The sequence below is a fragment of the Triticum aestivum genome, chromosome 4A (genome assembly GCF_018294505.1).
Source record: "Triticum aestivum cultivar Chinese Spring chromosome 4A, IWGSC CS RefSeq v2.1, whole genome shotgun sequence".
NCBI classification, from domain to species: Eukaryota; Viridiplantae; Streptophyta; class Magnoliopsida; order Poales; family Poaceae; genus Triticum; species Triticum aestivum.
The window spans coordinates 681,956,322-681,975,390 of NC_057803.1; the positions used below are offsets into that span (position 1 = coordinate 681,956,322).

Sequence of the window (19,069 nt, forward strand, 5' to 3'; positions counted from 1 at the left end):
GGTTTTGGGCTAAATTGGAGGGGTGTTGGGCTGCAACACACACTAGGCCTTTTCGGTCCCTCAGTTAACCGTTGGAGTATCAAACGAAGTCCAAATGGTACGAAACTTGACAGGCGGTCTACCGGTAGTAAACCAAGGCCGCTTCGCAAGTCTTGGTCCAATCCGGAATTGTTTAATCCCCACACACGAAAGAAAGCTAGAATCGACCATCGGAGGAGAACGAAGCGCCGGAATGCAAAACGGACAACGGGGAAAAAGCTCGAATGCCTGAGACAAACACATATGCAAATGCAATGCACATGATGACATGATATGAGATGCATGACAACGACAACAACACACGGAGACAAAGACCCGAACCCGAGAAAATAAAATAACTTAATGCCGGAAACGGCAAGAGTTGGAGTACAAATTGGGAAAGTTATATCCGGGGTGTTACATGCTTTTAAAAATCCACAGCCGAACCAAACAGGGCCTTTATATACTTCCTCCGTTCCTAAATATTTGTCTTTCTAAAGATTTCAACAAATAACTACATACGGAGTAAAATGAGTGAATCTACACTCTAAAATATGTCTATATATATCCGTATGTCCATTTGAAATCTTTAAAATGACAAATAAGTATTTAGGAACGGAGGGAGTACTCCGTAGTACTAAGTGTATATGTAGTCAAACCAAAGTCAAAACAACACGAAAGGACGCTCGTAATCTCTACTCCTAATGAAGCAGTTGGTAGCCTCGTACGGTTTATTTTTGTCCCACCTTCCATGTTTTTTTTGTACCTCCTCTCACCTTTGCTATTTTTTTTGTCACATCCCTCCACCTCATTGGTTTATTTTCGCGTTCCCCTCTCACACAACGAAAGAAATCTGAACAGATTAGAACTTTCCATACTGGCACAAGTTATTTAGTAATGTAGAATCAATCATGAACAATCTCTAAAAATAAAATCTAAACTAATTAACCTTACCTTAAATCACTCAATTACATTAATTAGAAAGCAAATATTTGATTTTCAGAAAAATCGCTCAATCACATTAACCTTATCTTAACTCACGGATGGTAATCAATCTCCAAATAAAGGAAACAATACATAGAGGGAGCAGTAAATAAACTCCCTTTCTTATGACATGTATATGATCTTCCCTTCCCTTTCCGTTGTCGAGCGTTCTTGATTCTCTAGACCGATGCTTGGGCTGCGTCACTGGGTCGCGACGGTACCCGAGGACGAGGACGACGAGGCCGGGTGCCGCGGCACCGCGTTGGCCGCGACCGGTGAAGGGGGCGAAGAAGGGCGGCATCCCTGGCCTTGGCCGTGGCCGTGGCCGTGGGAGTTGGTGCGGTGGAAGCGGCACTTGAAGGACTCGACGTGAGTGGCCAGCGTGCAGACGCACTTGGAAGCGGGCCCGTGGCCCGCGCCGGACGGCACCGATGCCGACTCGGGCCACCTCCTTCGCGTATTCTTGAAGTTGTGGCTGGCCGATTTACATGAAATTAATTCCCTCAGTTGTGGTGGCAAAATAATACACATAATCCATATTGTTATGCACTAGCGTGTGTGTGTGAAATAGATGGATTATGGTCCCGTACCCAATAAGATGAATATGTGTGTGTGTTAGAGAGAAAGAGGGAGAGGGAGAGGGAGAGGGAGGAAGAGGGAGGGAGAGTGTGTGTGAGAGGATTTGATGGTAAAAAAGGTCGCCAATGTAACTTAATATGTATGAGAATATTAATATTGAACTCTTTAAGTTAATATAGCCCCGTTGCAACGCACATGTGTTCTTCTAGTTACTACAGGATGCTAGATGGCCACCCAAGAGCCCGAGCTTTTGCTTCCTGGGCAGAATCCATTCCTAAGAGCATCTCCAACAGGCGCCGGTCGCGCCGCGCGCAAAAAACACATATGCCGCGCGCGCATCGGCTGGTTTGGCGCGGCGCGTTGCGCCCGCTCCAGCAGCCGCGCTAAAATGCAGCGCGCGCGCCGCTCCAGCAGCGCGCAAAAAAGCAGCGCACGCGCTCACTATTGAAAAATAGATAGATTGCATAGATAACGATACAAAGGTATTTTACATCGGAAACATAGATTGCAATAATTAAAAACGTCAAACGATAAAACACGAGATAGATTGCATAAAAAAACTAGTCTAAGTCGCTATCATCACTATCGTCATCCTCCTCAGCGGTGTCGTCCGAGGTATCTAGCCACATGTCTAACCAACGATCATCGTCTTCCGTGAAGAACAACCTCCCACCTGCTGCAACGAGATCGGACTGCGCGTTCGCCAACGCCTTGCGCCGACGCTTGTCCAACCGCGCCTCGCGGCGCCTTCGTGTGTCCTCCTCGCGGCGCCTTGCCCAGTAGGACTGCTCGTAGGCGACGTCCTCCGGGTGGCGGCGCCGCCACTCCGCCATGACCCGCTCGTCCTCCTGGGTGATGAGGAGGCGGCGCTGCCGCTCGGCGTGCTCCGCACGGTCTTGTGCCGTGTTCAGACGCGGCGGCGGGGCACGGTCGAGCGCTTGCTGAAGCGTGTAGACATCCTGGAAGTTCATCTGGCCGCGCGGCCGGCCTAGGCACCACGCGGCCGCGTCGTACGCGCGGCCGGCCTCGCGCGTCGTCCCGTACATGCCGAGGCCGAGCCGGAGATCGCCGGAGCGTATCTCCACATAGTAGCCGCCGTTGGGGCGCAGGCGGACGCCGCGGTAGCCGGACGCTCCTCGGCGGCGCGGCGGCATGGCGGCGCGGCGGTGGCGGGGCGCCGGAGGCGCGTCGGTGGCGGGGCGCTGGAGCGGCGCGGGGCAGAGAGAGAGGAAGAGGAGACGTGGAGAGGCGCGTGGCGCGCGCCGCACTTTATAGGCACGCCGAAAGCGGCGCGCAAAGATGGCGCGCGAGATAGCGCCTTTTCGCGCGCGCGCAAGCGGTTTCCGCGCGCGTGGTTTTCCCGCCGCCGCTGGAGCGCGGCAAAACGCCCCGTGCGCGCTAAAGGCTGCGTTTATCACGCGCGCGCGTCGTTTCGCAGGGCCGTTGGAGATGCTTTAAGGGCCTCTTTTGGTTTAAAGTAATTTCATACAATAAGATAACGAAGAAGGATTATATTCCTTGGGAGGTTTTCCCCATACGAACGAGTGAAAACTATATAGTGATTTTTTTTCATCTCTATATACTATTTCTCTGTCCTACACTAATATAAAAATCGCTTTTATATTATAAGACGGAAGAAATACTAGTTTACTTTTCATGTAACCCCAGAGAAATTATTCATTGTTTCTACTACAACAATATTATACACCTGACACTATAGAGCAGTTATTGTGTTCTTCACGTGCAACAAGACAACTGCTATTACAGACTCATGGTCTCTTCTATTCCTGCATTTTTAGAAACTCTTAAGTTATGAACCAAACATGCCCTAAAAAGATATTGTAGTATAAAATTACCGCAATTTTCCTTTGGGGTAAAAAAAAACAACCCTGCATTTCCCCTTCGCTCAATTCCTTGAACCAAAAGGGCCTAAACATTGTGTGCATCTTCACATAATAGACCAAATGGAAAATGAATCATCGAAATGAAGGTAAACCGTTAATCAGCAGTAAGCCAGTGCAAATCTGAACAAAGCAGGATATAACGTCTGCACGAATGACTGGAGCCAGGAGGCAAATATCAGTTCTCAAGAGCCTGCAGCAAACAAAATCGTTCTGGCTTGCAGACATGCATCCATCCATACATCAAGCATTAAAATTTGAAACCTTGTTAACTGAAATTTGAAGGCCAAATGTTTTCACTCGGGCACAGCTCAATCTGCTATAGACGAGCAAACAGAACAGAGGCACGGCTGAGCTCGTGCACAAGAATACTGTGACAGCAAAGCTTCAAATGAAAATGCTTTGACCAAAATGAAGCTACACTCACAGCCTCTGAAGCTTTCGTGAAGTAAGCCTACCAGAAAAAAGAAAATGTGCTAGATGCACTGATAAATCGATGATTGCTTGCAACTTTTACCAAGGTAATGTCAGCTGAGTCTCCTGAACTTGCTACATTGGCACAAAGAATCAACTTGCACTCATTCCACTTTCAGGACTATCTTCATTAGCTCGTATACAAAATAGCTGATAGATGCCGATGGCAGAACCTGAAGAAGAGAAAGAAATCCAGTTACATCAGATAATCTCAAACAAACTAGCATGTGAAGTTGACTAACACAGATAGTAAGGTTAACTGATACATGTAGGTCCAACTTACCGAATAACCTAAACACTCATTAGGCTTGGTTACATCAGACAAACCAAAACAAACTAGCATGCAAAGTTGAATAACACGAATATTCAGGTTAACTAATACTATATGTAGATCTAAGTTGCCGAATAACCTAGCCACACTAGGATTGGTTGCCCCTTTCATACGGAAAATCGGAAATCAGAATCACTAGAATACCACTATCTATTAAATAATTTCACTGAGATCTCCCGATATTACATGGGAAACCATGAGCTAAGGCTCAAAGCTGATCACTAAATCCGCAAATCAAATGTTTTTTTTTCTGGAAGAAACATGTACCTGTAACAAGCTGGGGATCAAGCCAACGTAAAGTGCTGGTACTCCACCTTTATCAACAATTTTTAGGCATGTTGCAAGTGCATTCATCTTTGTTGCTTTGACTTGCAACTGTAGCTGTCTCCTAACTACTTCAAAAGGGTATGTGGCTGCCTCAGCGCAGCACCCAGCGATGGCCCCATAGAGTAACGTCCTAACAGTGCCCAACTCAAGCTGATCTAATGCATTTGCCTCTTGACCTTGTTGTTTCATCATTGATATTCTCCTCTTTCCTTCGGGTGAATGCAGATAAGCCATCTTCAGTATGTCATACACCCCGTAGAATACAGCGCCAGAGGGTGCCATGCTAATAAGAGAAGGCACTAATCCCTTGTACAGTGAGAACAACCCTTCAGTCTGGATCATGTGGCGGGCAACACCAATAACCCCACCTAATGCTTCACCGCCAGGGGCAACCATCTTTGTCCTAATCTGAAATCAACAGGTTAATCCAGACAATACTTAGCAATTAATGATGGCACAAAAAAGTGGGATAATTCAGAACCCAAGAGGACATACCGTATCCATGGGTATGCACATTATCGTTGATGTAACACCAGCAGAAGCACCAGCGATAAATCTCTCAAGATTGGTTGTTTCTTCATTACCAGACCATTTGAGAAGTTGCTTTCTGTAACTGTCATATGCATAGAAGTTGACCGCCTTAAATGGAGCAGTACGGAGGATATTGACTAAGTTCCCTTTCCAAAAGCCTTTCAATCCTTCCGTTGTTGCAATCGCTTGGATAAGCTCAAATAGATTCCTCTGCTCACCACGAACTATATACTCCAACTTTAGCCTCTCAAGGGGAGCAACAACTGTTCTACACGAGATATACAAATTAGGGAAGAAATGTTTAAGACTTTAAGCAGCAGAAATGGAAATACGGACCCACTCTGCATATTAATTATCACAATTAAAATTCCATCCTGGACTATCCCCTGAAACCACTCAGGTTCTGGTACAGGTGGTTTAGTTTCAGGTTTGTCTTTATTTGCATTCATCTTTTAGTTTATACGTTCTAGGTTTCCAGAGGCATGAGAAAATAACTGCCTACACATTATACATTGAAAGCAGGCAGAAAATAGCATCCCTAATTCGCAGGATTCCAAAAAAGAAAGGAATAGGGTAATGTAAGGGTGTATTTTCTGTTAAGATAGAAAAGTGACATGGTAGACATGTCATATCAAGTAAATAGCTTGGAATCTAGTTTGTGGATGAAGGTCCAGATCTTTCTTAGACCAGAACAAAACAGATAACAGAGTCCAATAACACCAACTCACCAAGATAGACATCTAAAATAAGTAGCAAATACAGATCAAATGCTCAAGAGAGGTCAGGAGCTATGAAAAATTACTACAATGATTGTACATAGTACTGTGTAGTAGGCTAGTAGCATCATTTAGCTATTGAACGATGAGGCTTGAAGGACATTGTGCTGGGTCGGAGCCAACATACCCCCATAAGTACCACAATCCATCTCTATCATGTCCTTGAGATTCTAAGACAACATTTGCGCAAGGTCAGCCCACAGGGTAGAAAAGAAAAGTGCCAAGTCTTCTATAATCTCAAGAACCTGATATAGGTAGATTTTGGCAGCTATAAGGGTAACCTAGAACAATATCCTTCAAGCCACCTTAATCCTTATTCAATATATCTAACCAATGCTGCTACACAGTACTATGTAAGCTAACCGTATTAACTGCTGATGTGTTTCACCCAGAAGAAGAAATTCGACTGCTGTGAACCTAATTTTCAACCGGATTACAATCCATCTTAGAGGTAGAGGGGGTCGGGCAGCGACGACTTGGAGCAGAACGGCACTAGGTGAAGGAGGCCACTAATTTGGAGAGAAAAGGATCTAGACTAGCAGGTCAATGAAGACCATAGCAGACGAGTATAGACCACTTGTTTACTCCTTACTTGCTTATAAAGAAGGCGTTCCATCCTCCTAACAGACAAGATAGGTTTAATAACTAAAAAGATAATTTCTAAGTCCTACCTCCCATACGTGAAGCACCCCTGTGGTTAACCTGATACTGCCTCTTGTGCAGCCAGCTGGCCGTAACATAAGCAGTACCTAGCAAAGTAGCTGATGTTCTTTCTTTGTGGTAGCACAATGATGCTGCTAGGGCCCAAGGCACACCGCCACAACAATCCACAGTGTTATGTAGGCAAGAGAAAGGCTAAACTATTGCCTCTGTTGTCTCTAGCTTCTGCTATCACTACTGGTCAGCTCCATATTACCATGTGTTCTCGAGCTAAGTATATCTCCAAATTTAGTGAGTAATCAGCAACCCTAGATAGGAAGTTCCAACAAACTCGTTCCGCCACATGTGATAATGTATTTATCTCTGACATAACGTTCTCTTCAGCAAGTGGGTTGGCCAGGCTATAAAACTATATTAATTGTTGAAGCCACAACATTAATGAGTTCTGCTTTGCTCGCTAAAAGCTGCAGAAACCACAAAATTTGAAATTTGTGTAGAATCACAAAAAATATGCGGTTCCATGCAGTCAACCTAGTAACATTGATCTTAACCTAAGTGATATTACCTTTCCTGTTTCTAAAATCATGGGTTTATTTTGGCAAGAAATGGATCTAGTTTCCCCTGATAGATCAAACAAGACAGAGCTCTTGCCGCCTCAAACTTCAGGCTTACTCTATGCCCTTTGATGCAAAATTACTTCTTAACTACACAGCTTGCATGCCCACAAAAATTTATGATGTCCAAATGCTACTTATGATGTACTACAATCAGTTTTGTAAAGCTTGTCATTTTGGACATCGACAATGTCTATAAAGCACAATTTCGACCGCAAATTTCCATTTCAGTATATTCACTAAATCCACACTCTTATGGAAATACTTTTTAAGAGAAATCTGCACAAAGGAATGCGGTGCTAAAAGGTTTTGGAAATTTGACTTCACGTTCACGTATGACCGAAAACAATAAGTTATAGTTTCAAAAGTTTGACTTCCCGTTCACGCATGACCCAAGACGACAAGTTTTAATGAAGTGGACAGTGTAGCACTTGATTATGTTTTTCCACATACGATCCAAAACAGGATCGGGTTGCACTATCGTTAGGATAACGGAGCAAGAGGAAACCAGCATCCAGCGCAACAAAACAAAAAACCAAACAGATTTTTTAATGAAGTGGACAGAACAGCAGTTAGTTGTTATGCCACAGAAGGCCAATTTGTCAAAGTCGGCTGCATCTAGAGGCCAATCGTCCAAGCACTCGTAGCAATTGGCAAAACAATCTGAGATGAAGTGATCTACAATAACTAACTTATGTCATAGTCCATCTATCACAAAATCTAAGCAGTAGGAAAAGTAAAAGGCTAAAATCCTAATAAAGGCAGTAGATACTGCTTACTAACAAACTTCCCAATCAATTGCATTCAACCAACCATACTCTCCAAGTACCCCTGAACCTGAGCTTGCAACACACAGCTTGGTTTAAATTCGTTAGTATCAGACACAGATCTTTTGTTTCCCATGCTTGTAGGTCCAGGCTAGCTAGGGCCCCTAGGTCGTTTGCTGAGAGCAATTTTTTCTTTCTTCTTCTTTTTTGGCTTTGTCGTTGGTGGGTGTTTGTAAATAGTGGTCTTTCGATCTATCTTGGAGATTTCTTCTTGATAAAAAAAATACAGGTTCCGGTAGACCAAACTTGAGATAGGAGGAGTCCGTGAAAAGAGATTTGAAGTACTGGAATATCACCAAAGAACTAGCCATTGACAGGGGTGTGTGGAAGTTAGCTATCCATGTGTGCGTGGAAGTTGGCTATCCATGTGCCAAAACCATGACTTGGTTTCGAGATCTTATGGGTTTCAACTCTAGCCTACTTCAACTTGTTTGGGACTGAAAAGCTATGTTGTTGTTGTTGCTGCTGCTGCTGTTTGAACCATAACAGATTCCAGGCACGTTTGCGAAAATATAATTATCTGACACACACGTCTTATGCCACCTCCGTGGCGTTAAAACTGAAGAGGATAGTCTGGCATGAGACTCGAAATCTCGTACCAGTGCGCTCCATTTGCTGACCCCAGCAAGCTCAATTCATTTGACTACAAAGGGAACGGCATTACAGCTATGGTATTTGGGACAAGTGTTCTGCTGCAAGTTTATTTGATGTAATTGCATCATAACTATGGTGTATTCTCAGCATACCCGAACAATGCACCTAGGAGTTTCAACAACCATACTTTGATAATACTTGGGACTGCGGCGATACCTTGAGACCATGGCGGCGACGGCTCCAGACCAGAGATGCTTGGTGGTGTTCATGGCGCCGGCCCCAGAATGAGCCTCCTTCTCCTCCGTCAGCTTCCCGTCCGCCTCCGCCTCCACCAGCACCAGCCCCTCCGCGCCCCTCCCGGCGACCAGCCCCTCCGCGACCTCCGCCCCTCCGCCCTTCTCATCCCCGCTCGTGAGCAGCCCCACGGGGGCCGGCGCGAACCCCCTGCCCCCCTTGACCGACATCGTCATCGAGAGGAACCCCGGCCGCGCCCTCCCACGCCGCCGCCGCGGCACGCCGAAGGAGGCCGAGCAGCCGGGCATGGCCGCGAGGAGCGCGCCGTGCGCCGCCGCGTCGCCGGCGTCGAGGAACAGCCCCGCCGCCGCCCCCTCGCCCGCGGCCGGCAGCCACATCTCCAGCCACGGCATGGCGGCGGGCCCAAGACGCACGGATGCTACAGGCCGCTTCTGCTGCTAGGGTTAGCGAGGCTGGAGAAGCATCGGTTTTATCGAGGGGGGCCTGAGTAATCCAGCTGAACACCGATCAGCTCGGGGCGGGGTGGCGAGGAAGTAGATGCGGGGGTGGTGGCGGCGCAAGGGAAGGAAAGACGGGATTTTTATCCTTGTTCTTGCGAGCCGCGATTTTGTTTGCAGTTGGTGGGGAGGGGAGGAGGGGGGGAATTGCCTCCGGCTCCTGGCCTTGGATCTTGCCGCCCGGAGGCAGGAGAGGCCAAGCGGCGGCGAACGAGGCGAATTTCTTCCCATTTGTTAATATTTCTTGGATAACGTTTTCTGTAGAGTTTTTCTTGTTCCTCTTTTTTGTCCATTCGTTTACGTGGATGCTAGCACGGCGCCGGAGCGATGGATCGAATGCCCACCCGCCCAAAGGAGGAACGATGATGGGTCAATCGTGCACGTTTCGAGATGGTGAAAAACTTGTCATCTCTGCCTGCCTGCACGCTTGCGTGATGTGTAAACTGCTTAGCACTCCCTCCGTTCCATAGTGTCGAAAACGCTCTTGTATTAGGAGTCGGAGGGAGTACTGTAGTCGACAGTCTTCCTATGTATGCTCGGTGATGTGAAACGGCGACAGAAAATCCTCGATGCAGCATCAAGAGTGCAAGTTTTTTCTTTTTTACGAATAATCAAGAGTGCAAGTTCACCAAGGAAAAGTGTGGCATGTGCTTATCTTTGAAAAATGGTGTATTGTTCTGCGATATTCTCACTCTGTTTTGCGAGTGACTGGCAAACAGGAATCTGCCCTGTTGAGAAACCATCGAAAGCCTATTTGACACCTGATTTGTGAGTGCTTGGCAAACAGGTACCGTGATGCGCTCCACTTGACGAATACTAGCAACCGCCCAAATCCTATTTGGCGCCCGTTGCGCCGGTTAAAGGCGTTGGCGCGAATGGGCGCACATCCTACCCCCTCCTCCATCGATGCTATGTGGGCCCGCCCATTAAAAAGTATCTGAGGAGTTCGGTCGCTGGTTTTGGCAAACTTCCAGAAGCTACCCAGCCTTTTATTAATTATTTTTGATGTTTTTGTTTTTTACCGGTTTTGTTTTGTTTGTTTCTTTTTCTGTTTATTTTCTTTTTACTTTTCATTTCATTTTATTTTATTTTTCATTTTCAAAATACACAAATTTTTTCCAAATTTTATGATTTTAAAAATGTTGATGAACTTCTTCAATTTTCTTTTTTTGGGGAAACTGATGAACTTTTTTCAAATTGGTGAACTTTTTAAAAAAATTTAATTTTTTTTCAGAATGGATGATTTTTTTTAATTTGTGAACTTTTTTTTTCCAAAAACAATAATTTTTTCAAAATTGATGAAGTTTTCCCAAATTTGTGATATTTTTCCAAATTCCTTAACTTTCTTGAATCCGTGAACCTTTTTTGAACCCATGATTTTTTTTGAATTTGTGAACGAGTTCTTTTAAATCCTATTTTAAAAAAACTAATCATATTTTTTCAAAAAGCCAATGGTCAACAAATCAATCAGTCAATGACTATGACTAACCGGTTAATCCCGATCGATCAACCACGACCAGAGACAGGGAAGCCGGAGCTGCTCCATCGAGCGTTGGCCTCCACAAAGGGCCGTCCTACGAGGGGTGCACGTGAGGGCCGCTTCCCTCCCTCGTGCTAAAGGCGCCAAGGAGGAGGTCTCAAGCTGTCAAGCACAACAGGTTCTTCTTGCTCGCCGCCTCTCCATCAGTGGATATGATTTCACAACAGATAAGCCTGATCATACATGGGATGGGCCGGGCTGGGTTTTGGGTTGGGCTAAATAAAGCCTGTATGAAAATACCAAGCGAGAGTGTGGCCTGTGAACACTGCTTTTTTTATTTGAGTCGATCATTTCTGGGAGTAAAAATATATTGTTATGCCTACTTTCTGAAAAATTACTATTCTCTTCGTCTCTGAAAAGGAAGGCCGATCAATTTTTTTTCTGAAGTCAAACAGTGAAAAATTGACCAAGTTTATACTAAAAACTACAAGGACCTGTGATGCTAAATTAATATCATTAGACACACTCTCCACACAAAAACATATCATTAGATACACAGTGAAATATATTTACATATTATGTCTATCTAAGATTGTAGTTTTTGATGAATTTTCCTACAAACTTAGTCAACCTAATTATCATTTTACTTGACAAAAAAATCACATGCCTTTTTTTAGAGACGGAGGGAGTCTTTATAGTCATTTAGTTTTTTCCGGGCTTTTGGATGGGCTTTAGCAGAAAAATTGAGCACAAGGTCGACCCGATTGTCATGCATGAGGGCCGGGCTGCCCATGCTCAACATTTGTTTGTTACTATGTTGATAGGTACATACATCATTTCTGGTGCATAAACGGTCATTTGCACATATAGTCTCCCAGAGCGGGTTCTAACTTGTGAGTGTGGACAACCTTTTCTAATGCGAAGTAGTCTCATAACGGAACTCTCCCGAAGGAAATCAAAACTATTTCAGTGATCCTACTTTTCGGTTGACAATGTTGTTATTTGCTCACCCCAACTTTTTTAACGGAAGTTGAGTTGGGGCTCGACGTATTTTGTGTCAACTATAAATATGCACTTGTTGCCTCCCAAAATCAAACACACCATTGTATTCTTTCGCATCAAGTCATTTATTGCCAATGAGAAGTAGGGAATACATTGACCAAGAAAGCTCGAGAAGAAGTATTAGAGCTTATGTGATACTCCCAACCCTCCATTATGTATATCGGAACAAGGTCAAATGGTTGAACCCTCTTTTGTAGTAGTTGCCTCCCAACCCTCCACTATTTGTGATCCTAGCTCAAAGATGCTTGTCGACAAGGATCGTGTATCTTGACGGTACCCGTGCGGGGTCCTCCTGCAAGCCAAATATAATGCAAAGCATACCCTTCATATCACACTCCAATGTCTCCCCCTCCACTCAACCAAGACAAACATATTTGCATCCATCTTAGTTTTTCTAAATTTTAATTACACGCGAGTAAAGTTTTAGGATTTGCATGTTGTTGTCATTTTAACAAGTTCTTTCACGAGGTCAAACTCTAAAATTGAGTTTTTCTCGCCTTATGTTAGAATTCATTTATTAAAAAACTATATTAATTTTTCTTTGGAAAGAAGGCCTACAATGGTGAAAAACATGATCAAGTTTGTAGCAAAAACTATCAGGATCTGCATGACTAAATCAATATCATTAGATACATTATGCACACAAAAACATACACGGTTAAATATATTTTAATACTATGTCAATTTAAGATTGTATTGTTTGTTGATTTTCCTACAAACTTAGTGAACCTAATTATCACTTTATTACTCGATAAAAAAATATGTCTTTTTTAGAGAGGTAGGGAGTATTTTTTAGCCATTTGGCTTTTTTCCGGGCTTTTGGGACGGGCTTCGAGCAGAAAAATTGAACACAAAGCCTCCTAGATTGTAATGCATACGACGGGTCAAGCTGCCCATACCCAACATTTGTTTGCTACTATGTTAATACATACATCCATCATTTCTAGTGCATAAATGGTCATTTGCACATATAATCTCCTACAACGTGTCCTGACTTGGAGTGGTGACAACCTTTTCCCATGAGAAGTAGTCTTACATTGAAACTCTTCTGGAGGAAATCAAAACTATTTCGGTGATACTGTTTTTTTTCAGTTGACAATGTTGCTATTCGCTCACCCCAACTTTTTAGCGGAAGTTGAGTTGGGGTACGACGAAGTATGTGTGCACTCTATAAGTATGCATTTGCTTCCTCCCAAAATCAACAAACCGATGCATTCTCTCGCATAAAGTCATTTATTGCCAACTGATACGTTCATTTTGCATCATGCTTTTATATCGATATTTATTGCATTATGGGTTGTTATTACACATTATGTCACAATACTTATGCCTATTCTCTCTTAGTTTACAAGGTTTACATAAAGAGGGAGAATGCCGGCAGCTGGGATTCTGGGCTGGAAAAGGAGCAAATATTAGAGACCTATTCCGCACGGCTCCAAAAGTCCTGAAACTTCACGGAAGATGTTTTCCAAGTATATAAAAAATACTGAGAGCAAGAACTTCACCAGGGGGGCACACCCTGCCCACGAGGGTGGGGGGGGGCGCGCCCTACCCCTCTGGGCGCGCCCCTACCTCGTGGGCCCTCTGGTGGCCCCTCCGGTGGCCATCTTCTGCTATATGGAGTCTTTCGATGGGAAAAAATTCATAAGCCATCTTCTCACACGAAACTCCGCCGCCACGAGGCGGAACCTTGGCGGAACCAATCTAGGGCTCTGGCGGAGCTGTTCTGCCGGGGAAACTTCCCTCCCGGAGGGGGAAATCATCACCATCGTCATCAACAACGCTCCTCTCATCGGGAGAGGGCAATCTCCATCAACATCTTCATCAGCACCATCTTATCTCAAAACCCTAGTTCATCTCTTGTATCCAATTTTGTCTCCAAGTCTGGAATTGGTGCTAGTAGGTTGCTAGTAGTGTTAATTACTCCTTGTAGTTCATGCTAGTTGGTTCAATTGGTGGAAGATCATATGTCCAGATCCTATATGCATATTAATACCTCTCTGATTATGAACATGTTTATGCTTTGTGAGTAGTTACTTTTGTTCTTGAGGACATGGAAGAAGTCTTGCTATTAGTAGTCATGTGAATTTGGTATTCGTTTGATATTTTGATGAGATGTATGTTGTCTCTCCTCTAGTGGTGTTATGTGAACGTCGACTATATGACACTTCACCATTATTTGGGCCTAGAGGAAGGCATTGGGAAGTAATAAGTAGATGATGGGTTGCTAGAGTGACAGAAGCTTAAACCCTAGTTTATGCGTTGCTTCGTAAGGGGCTGATTTGGATCCATATGTTTCATGCTATGGTTAGGTTTACCTTAATACTTTTGTTGTAGTTGCGGATGCTTGCAATAGAGGTTAATCATAAGTAGGATGCTTGTCCAAGTAAGGGCAGTACCCAAGCACCGGTCCACCCACATTCCAAATTATCAAAGTATCAAAGTACCGAACGCGAATCATATGAACGTGATGAAAACTAGCTTGACGATATTCTCATGTGTCCTCGGGAGCGCTTTACATCATATAAGAGTTTTTCCATGCTTGTCCTTTGCTACAAAAAGGATTCGGCCACCTTGCCGCACCTTATTTACTTTTGTTACTTGTTGCTCGTTACAAATTATCTCATCACAAAACTATCTATTACCACTTATTTCAGTACTTGCAGAGAATACCTTGCTGGAAACCGCTTATCATTTCGTTCTGCCCCTCGTTGGGTTCGACACTCTTACTTATCGAAAGTATTGTTGGGGAACATAGTAATTTCAAAAATTTCCTATGCACACGCAAGATCATGGTGATGCGTAGCAACGAGAGGGGAGAGTGTTGTCCACGTACCCTCGTAGACCGAAAGTGGAAGCGTTAGCACAACGCGGTTGATGTAGTCGTACGTCTTCACAATCCGACCGATCAAGTACCGAACATACGGCACCTCCGAGTTCAGCACACGTTCAGCCCGATGACGTCCCTCGAACTCCGATCTAGCCGAGTGTTGAGGGAGAGTTTCGTCAGCACGACGGCATGGTGACGATGATGAAGTTCTACCGACGCAGGGCTTCGCCTAAGCACCGCTACAGTATTATCGAGGTGGACTATGGTGGAGGGGGGCACTGCACACGACTAAAAGATCAAACGACCAATTGTTGTCTCTAGGGTGCCCCCTGCCCCTGTATATAAAGGAGCAAGGGGGGGTGCGGCCGACCTAGAGAGGGGCGCGCCAGGAGGAGTCCTACTCCTACCGGGAGTAGGACTCCCCCCTTTTCCTTGTTGGACTAGGAGAGAGAAGGGAAAGAGGTGGAGGAGAAGAAGGAAGGGGGGGGGGGCGCCGCCCTCCTCTCCTTGTCCTATTCGGACTAGGGGGGAGGGGGCGCGGCCCTTGCCCTGGCCTCCTCTCCTCTCTTCCACCAAGGCCCGCTAAGGCCCATTAAATCCCCGGGGGGTTTCGGTAACCTCCCGGTACTCTGGTAAAATCCCGATTTCACCCGGAACACTTCCGATATCCAAACTGAAGGAAATATGCCCTAGAGGCAATAATAAAGTTATTATTTATTTCCTTATATCATGATAAATGTTTATTATTCATGCTAGAATTGTATTAACCGGAAAACATAATACATGTGTGAATACATAGACAAACATAGTGTCACTAGTATGCCTCTACTTGACTAGCTCGTTGATCGAAGATGGTTATGTTTCCTAACCATAGACATGAGTTGTCATTTGATTAACGGGATCACATCATTAGGAGAATAATGTGATTGACTTGACCCATTCCGTTAGCTTAGCACTTGATCATTTAGTTTGTTGCTATTGCTTTCTTCATAACTTATACATGTTCCTAAGACTATGAGATTATGCAACTCCCGTTTACCGGAGGAACACTTTGTGTGCTACCAAACGTCACAACGTAACTGGGTGATTATAAAGGTGCTCTATAGGTGTCTCCGAAGGTACTTGCTGGGTTGGCGTATTTCGAGATTAGGATTTGTCACTCCGATTGTCGGAGAGGTATCTCTGGGCCCTCTCAGTAATGCACATCACTCAAGCCTTGCAAGCATTGCAACTAATAAGTTAGTTGCGGGATGATGTATTACGGAACGAGTAAAGAGACTTGTCGGTAACGAGATTGAACTAGGTATTAAGATACCGACGATCGAATCTCGGGCAAGTAACATACCGGTGACAAAGGGAACAACGTATGTTGTTATGTGGTCTGACCGATAAAGATCTTCGTAGAATATGTAGGAGCCAATATGAGCATCCATGTTCCGCTATTGGTTATTGACAGGAGAAGTTTCTCGGTCATGTCTACATAGTTCTCGAACCCGTAGGGTCCGCACGCTTAAAGTTCGGTGACGATCGTAATTAGGGTTTTTGTGTTTTGATGTATCGAAGGTTGTTCGGAGTCTCGGATGTGATCACGGACATGACAAGGAGTCTCGAAATGGTCGAGACATAAAGATTGATATATTGGAAGCCTATATTTGGATATCGGAAACGTTCCGGGTGAAATCAGGATTTTACCGGAGTACCGGGGGGTTACCGGAACCCCCCAGGGGTTATTGGGCCTACGTGGGCCATAAGGAAGAAGAGGAGGGCCGGCCAGGGCAGGCCGCGCGCCCCCTCCCCCCCTAGTCCGAATAGGACAAGGAAGGGGGGGGGGGCGCCCCCCTTTCCTCTTTCTCCCTTCCCCCTTCCTTTTCCAACAAGGCAAGAGGGGGGGAGTCCTACTCCCGATGGGAGTAGGACTCCTCCAGGCGCACCCCTAGGGCCGGCCGCACCTTCCCCTCTCCCTCCTTTATATACGGGGGCAAGGGGGCACCCCATGACACACAAGTTGATCTTCGTGATCGTTCCTTAGCCGTGTGCAGTGCCCCCTTCCACCATATTCCACCTCGGTCATATCGTAGCGGTGCTTAGGCGAAGCCCTGCGTCGGTAGAACATCATCACCGTCATCATGCCGTCGTGCTGACGAAACTCTCCCTCAACGTTTTGCTGGATCGGAGCTCGAGGGACGTCACCAGTTGAACGTGTGCAGAACTCGGAGGTGTCGTACGTTCGGTACTTTGATCGGTCAGATCAGGAAGATGTACGACTACTTCCTCTACGTTGTGTCAACACTTCCGTTGCCGATCTACGAGGGTACGTAGAAAACACTCTCCCCTCTCGTTGCTATGCATCACCATGATCTTGCGTGTGCGTAGGAATTTTTTGAAATTACTACGTTCCCCAACAGTGGCATCCGAGCCTAGGTTTTATGCGTTGATGTTGTGCACGAGTAGAACACACGTGAGTTGTGGGCGATATAAGTCATACTACTTACCAGCATGTCATACTTTGGTTCGGCGGTATTGTTGGATGAAGCGGCCCGGACCGACATTACGCGTACGCTTACGCGAGACTGGTTCTACCGACGTGCTTTGCACACAGGTGGCTGGCGGGTGTCAGTTTCTCCAACTTTAGTTGAACCAAGTGTGGCTATGCCCGGTCCTTGCGAAGGTTAAAACAGCACCAACTTGACAAACTATCGTTGTGGTTTTGATGCATAGGTAAGAACGATTCTTGCTAAGCCCGTAGCAGCCACGTAAAACTTGCAACAACAAAGTAGAGGACGTCTAACTTGTTTTTGCAGGGCATGTTGTGATGTGATATGGTCAAGACATGATGCTAAATTTTATTGTATGAGATGATCATGTTTTGTAACCGAGTTATTGGCAACTGGCAGGAGCCATATGGTTGTCGCTTTATTGTATGCAATGCAATTGTTCTGTAATGCTTTACTTTATCACTAAGCGGTAGCGATAGTCATGGAAGCATAAGATTGGCGAGACGACAACGATGCTACGATGGTGATCAAGGTGTCACGCCGGTGACGATGGTGATCATGACGGTGCTTCGGAGACGGAGATCACAAGCACAAGATGATGATGGCCATATCATATCACTTATATTGATTGCATGTGATGTTTATCTTTTACGCATCTTATCTTGCTTTGATTGACGGTAGCATTATAAGATGATCTCTCACTAAATTTCAAGATAAAAGTGTTCTCCCTGAGTATGCACCATTGCCAAAGTTCGTCGTGCCCAGACACCACGTGATGATCGGTGTGATAAGCTCTACGTCCATCTACAACGGGTGCAAGCCAGTTTTGCACACGCAGAATACTCAGGTTAAACTTGACGAGCCTAGCATATGCAAATATGGCCTCGGAACACTGAGACCGAAAGGTCGAGCGTGAATCATATAGTAGATATGATCAACATATTGATGTTCACCATTGAAAGCTACTCCATTTCACGTGATGATCGGTTATGGTTTAGTTGATTTGGATCACGTGGTCACTTAGAAGATTAGAGGGATGTCTTTCTAAGTGGGAGTTCTTAAGTCATATGATTAATTGAACTTAAATTTATCATGAACTTAGTACCTGATAGTATCTTGCTTGTCTATGTTTGATTGTAGATAGATGGCCCGTGTTGTTGTTCCGTTGAATTTTAATGCGTTCCTTGAGAAAGCAAAGTTGAAAGATGATGGTAGCAATTACACGGACATGGTCCGTAACTTGAGGATTATCCTCATTGCTGCACAAAAGAATTACGTCCTGGAAGCATCGCTAGATGCTAGGCCTACTGCTGGAGCAACACCAGATGTTATGAATGTCTGGCAGAGCAAAGCTGATGACTACTCGATAGTTCAGTGTGCCATGCTTTACGGCTTAGAATCGGGGCTTCAACGACGTTTTGAACATCATGAAGCATATGAGATGTTCCAGGAGTTGAAGTTAATATTTCAAGCAAATGCCCGGATTGAAATATATGAAGTCTCCAATAAATTCTATAGCTGCAAGATGGAGGAGAATAGTTCTGTCAGTGAACATATACTCAAAATGTCTGGGTATCATAATCACTTGACTCAACTAGGAGTTAATCTTCCTGTTGATAGTGTCATTGACAGAGTTCTTCAATCACTGCCACCAAGCTACAAGAGCTTCGTGATGAACAATAACATGCAAGGGATGGATAAGACAATTCTCGAGCTCTTCGCAATGCTAATGGCCGCGGAGGTAGAAATCAAAAAGGAGCATCAAGTGTTGATGGTCAACAAGACCGCCAGTTTCAAGAAAAAGGGCAAAGGGAAGAAGAAGGGGAACTTCAAG

General features: G+C 45.0%; 1 protein-coding gene across 1 annotated transcript; it reads right to left on the bottom strand.

Annotated features, from left to right (window-relative positions):
* Nucleotides 1-3,732: 3,732 nt before the first annotated feature.
* Nucleotides 3,733-9,524, bottom strand: LOC123088109 (probable mitochondrial adenine nucleotide transporter BTL3). The gene is made up of 4 exons (XM_044510274.1): nt 8,833-9,524; nt 5,110-5,413; nt 4,555-5,022; nt 3,733-4,129 (listed from the first exon to the last, which is right to left on the bottom strand). The coding sequence occupies exons 1-4, from the start codon at nt 9,261-9,263 to the stop codon at nt 4,061-4,063; spliced, it is 1,272 nt and encodes a 423-aa protein (XP_044366209.1). The 5' UTR covers nt 9,264-9,524; the 3' UTR covers nt 3,733-4,060.
* Nucleotides 9,525-19,069: the final 9,545 nt, after the last annotated feature.

Bases quoted from the DNA above. Each gene is read 5' to 3' on its own strand.
- LOC123088109 (XM_044510274.1), bottom strand. From the start codon at position 9,263: ATGCCGTGGCTGGAGATGTGGCTGCCGGCCGCGGGCGAGGGGGCGGCG. The intron at 5,414-8,832 runs GTATCGCCGCAG...TATCTCGTGTAG, and splicing joins GTCGCCGCCATGGTCTCAAG to AACAGTTGTTGCTCCCCTTG. The intron at 5,023-5,109 runs GTATGTCCTCTT...TGTTGATTTCAG, and splicing joins TGTGCATACCCATGGATACG to ATTAGGACAAAGATGGTTGC.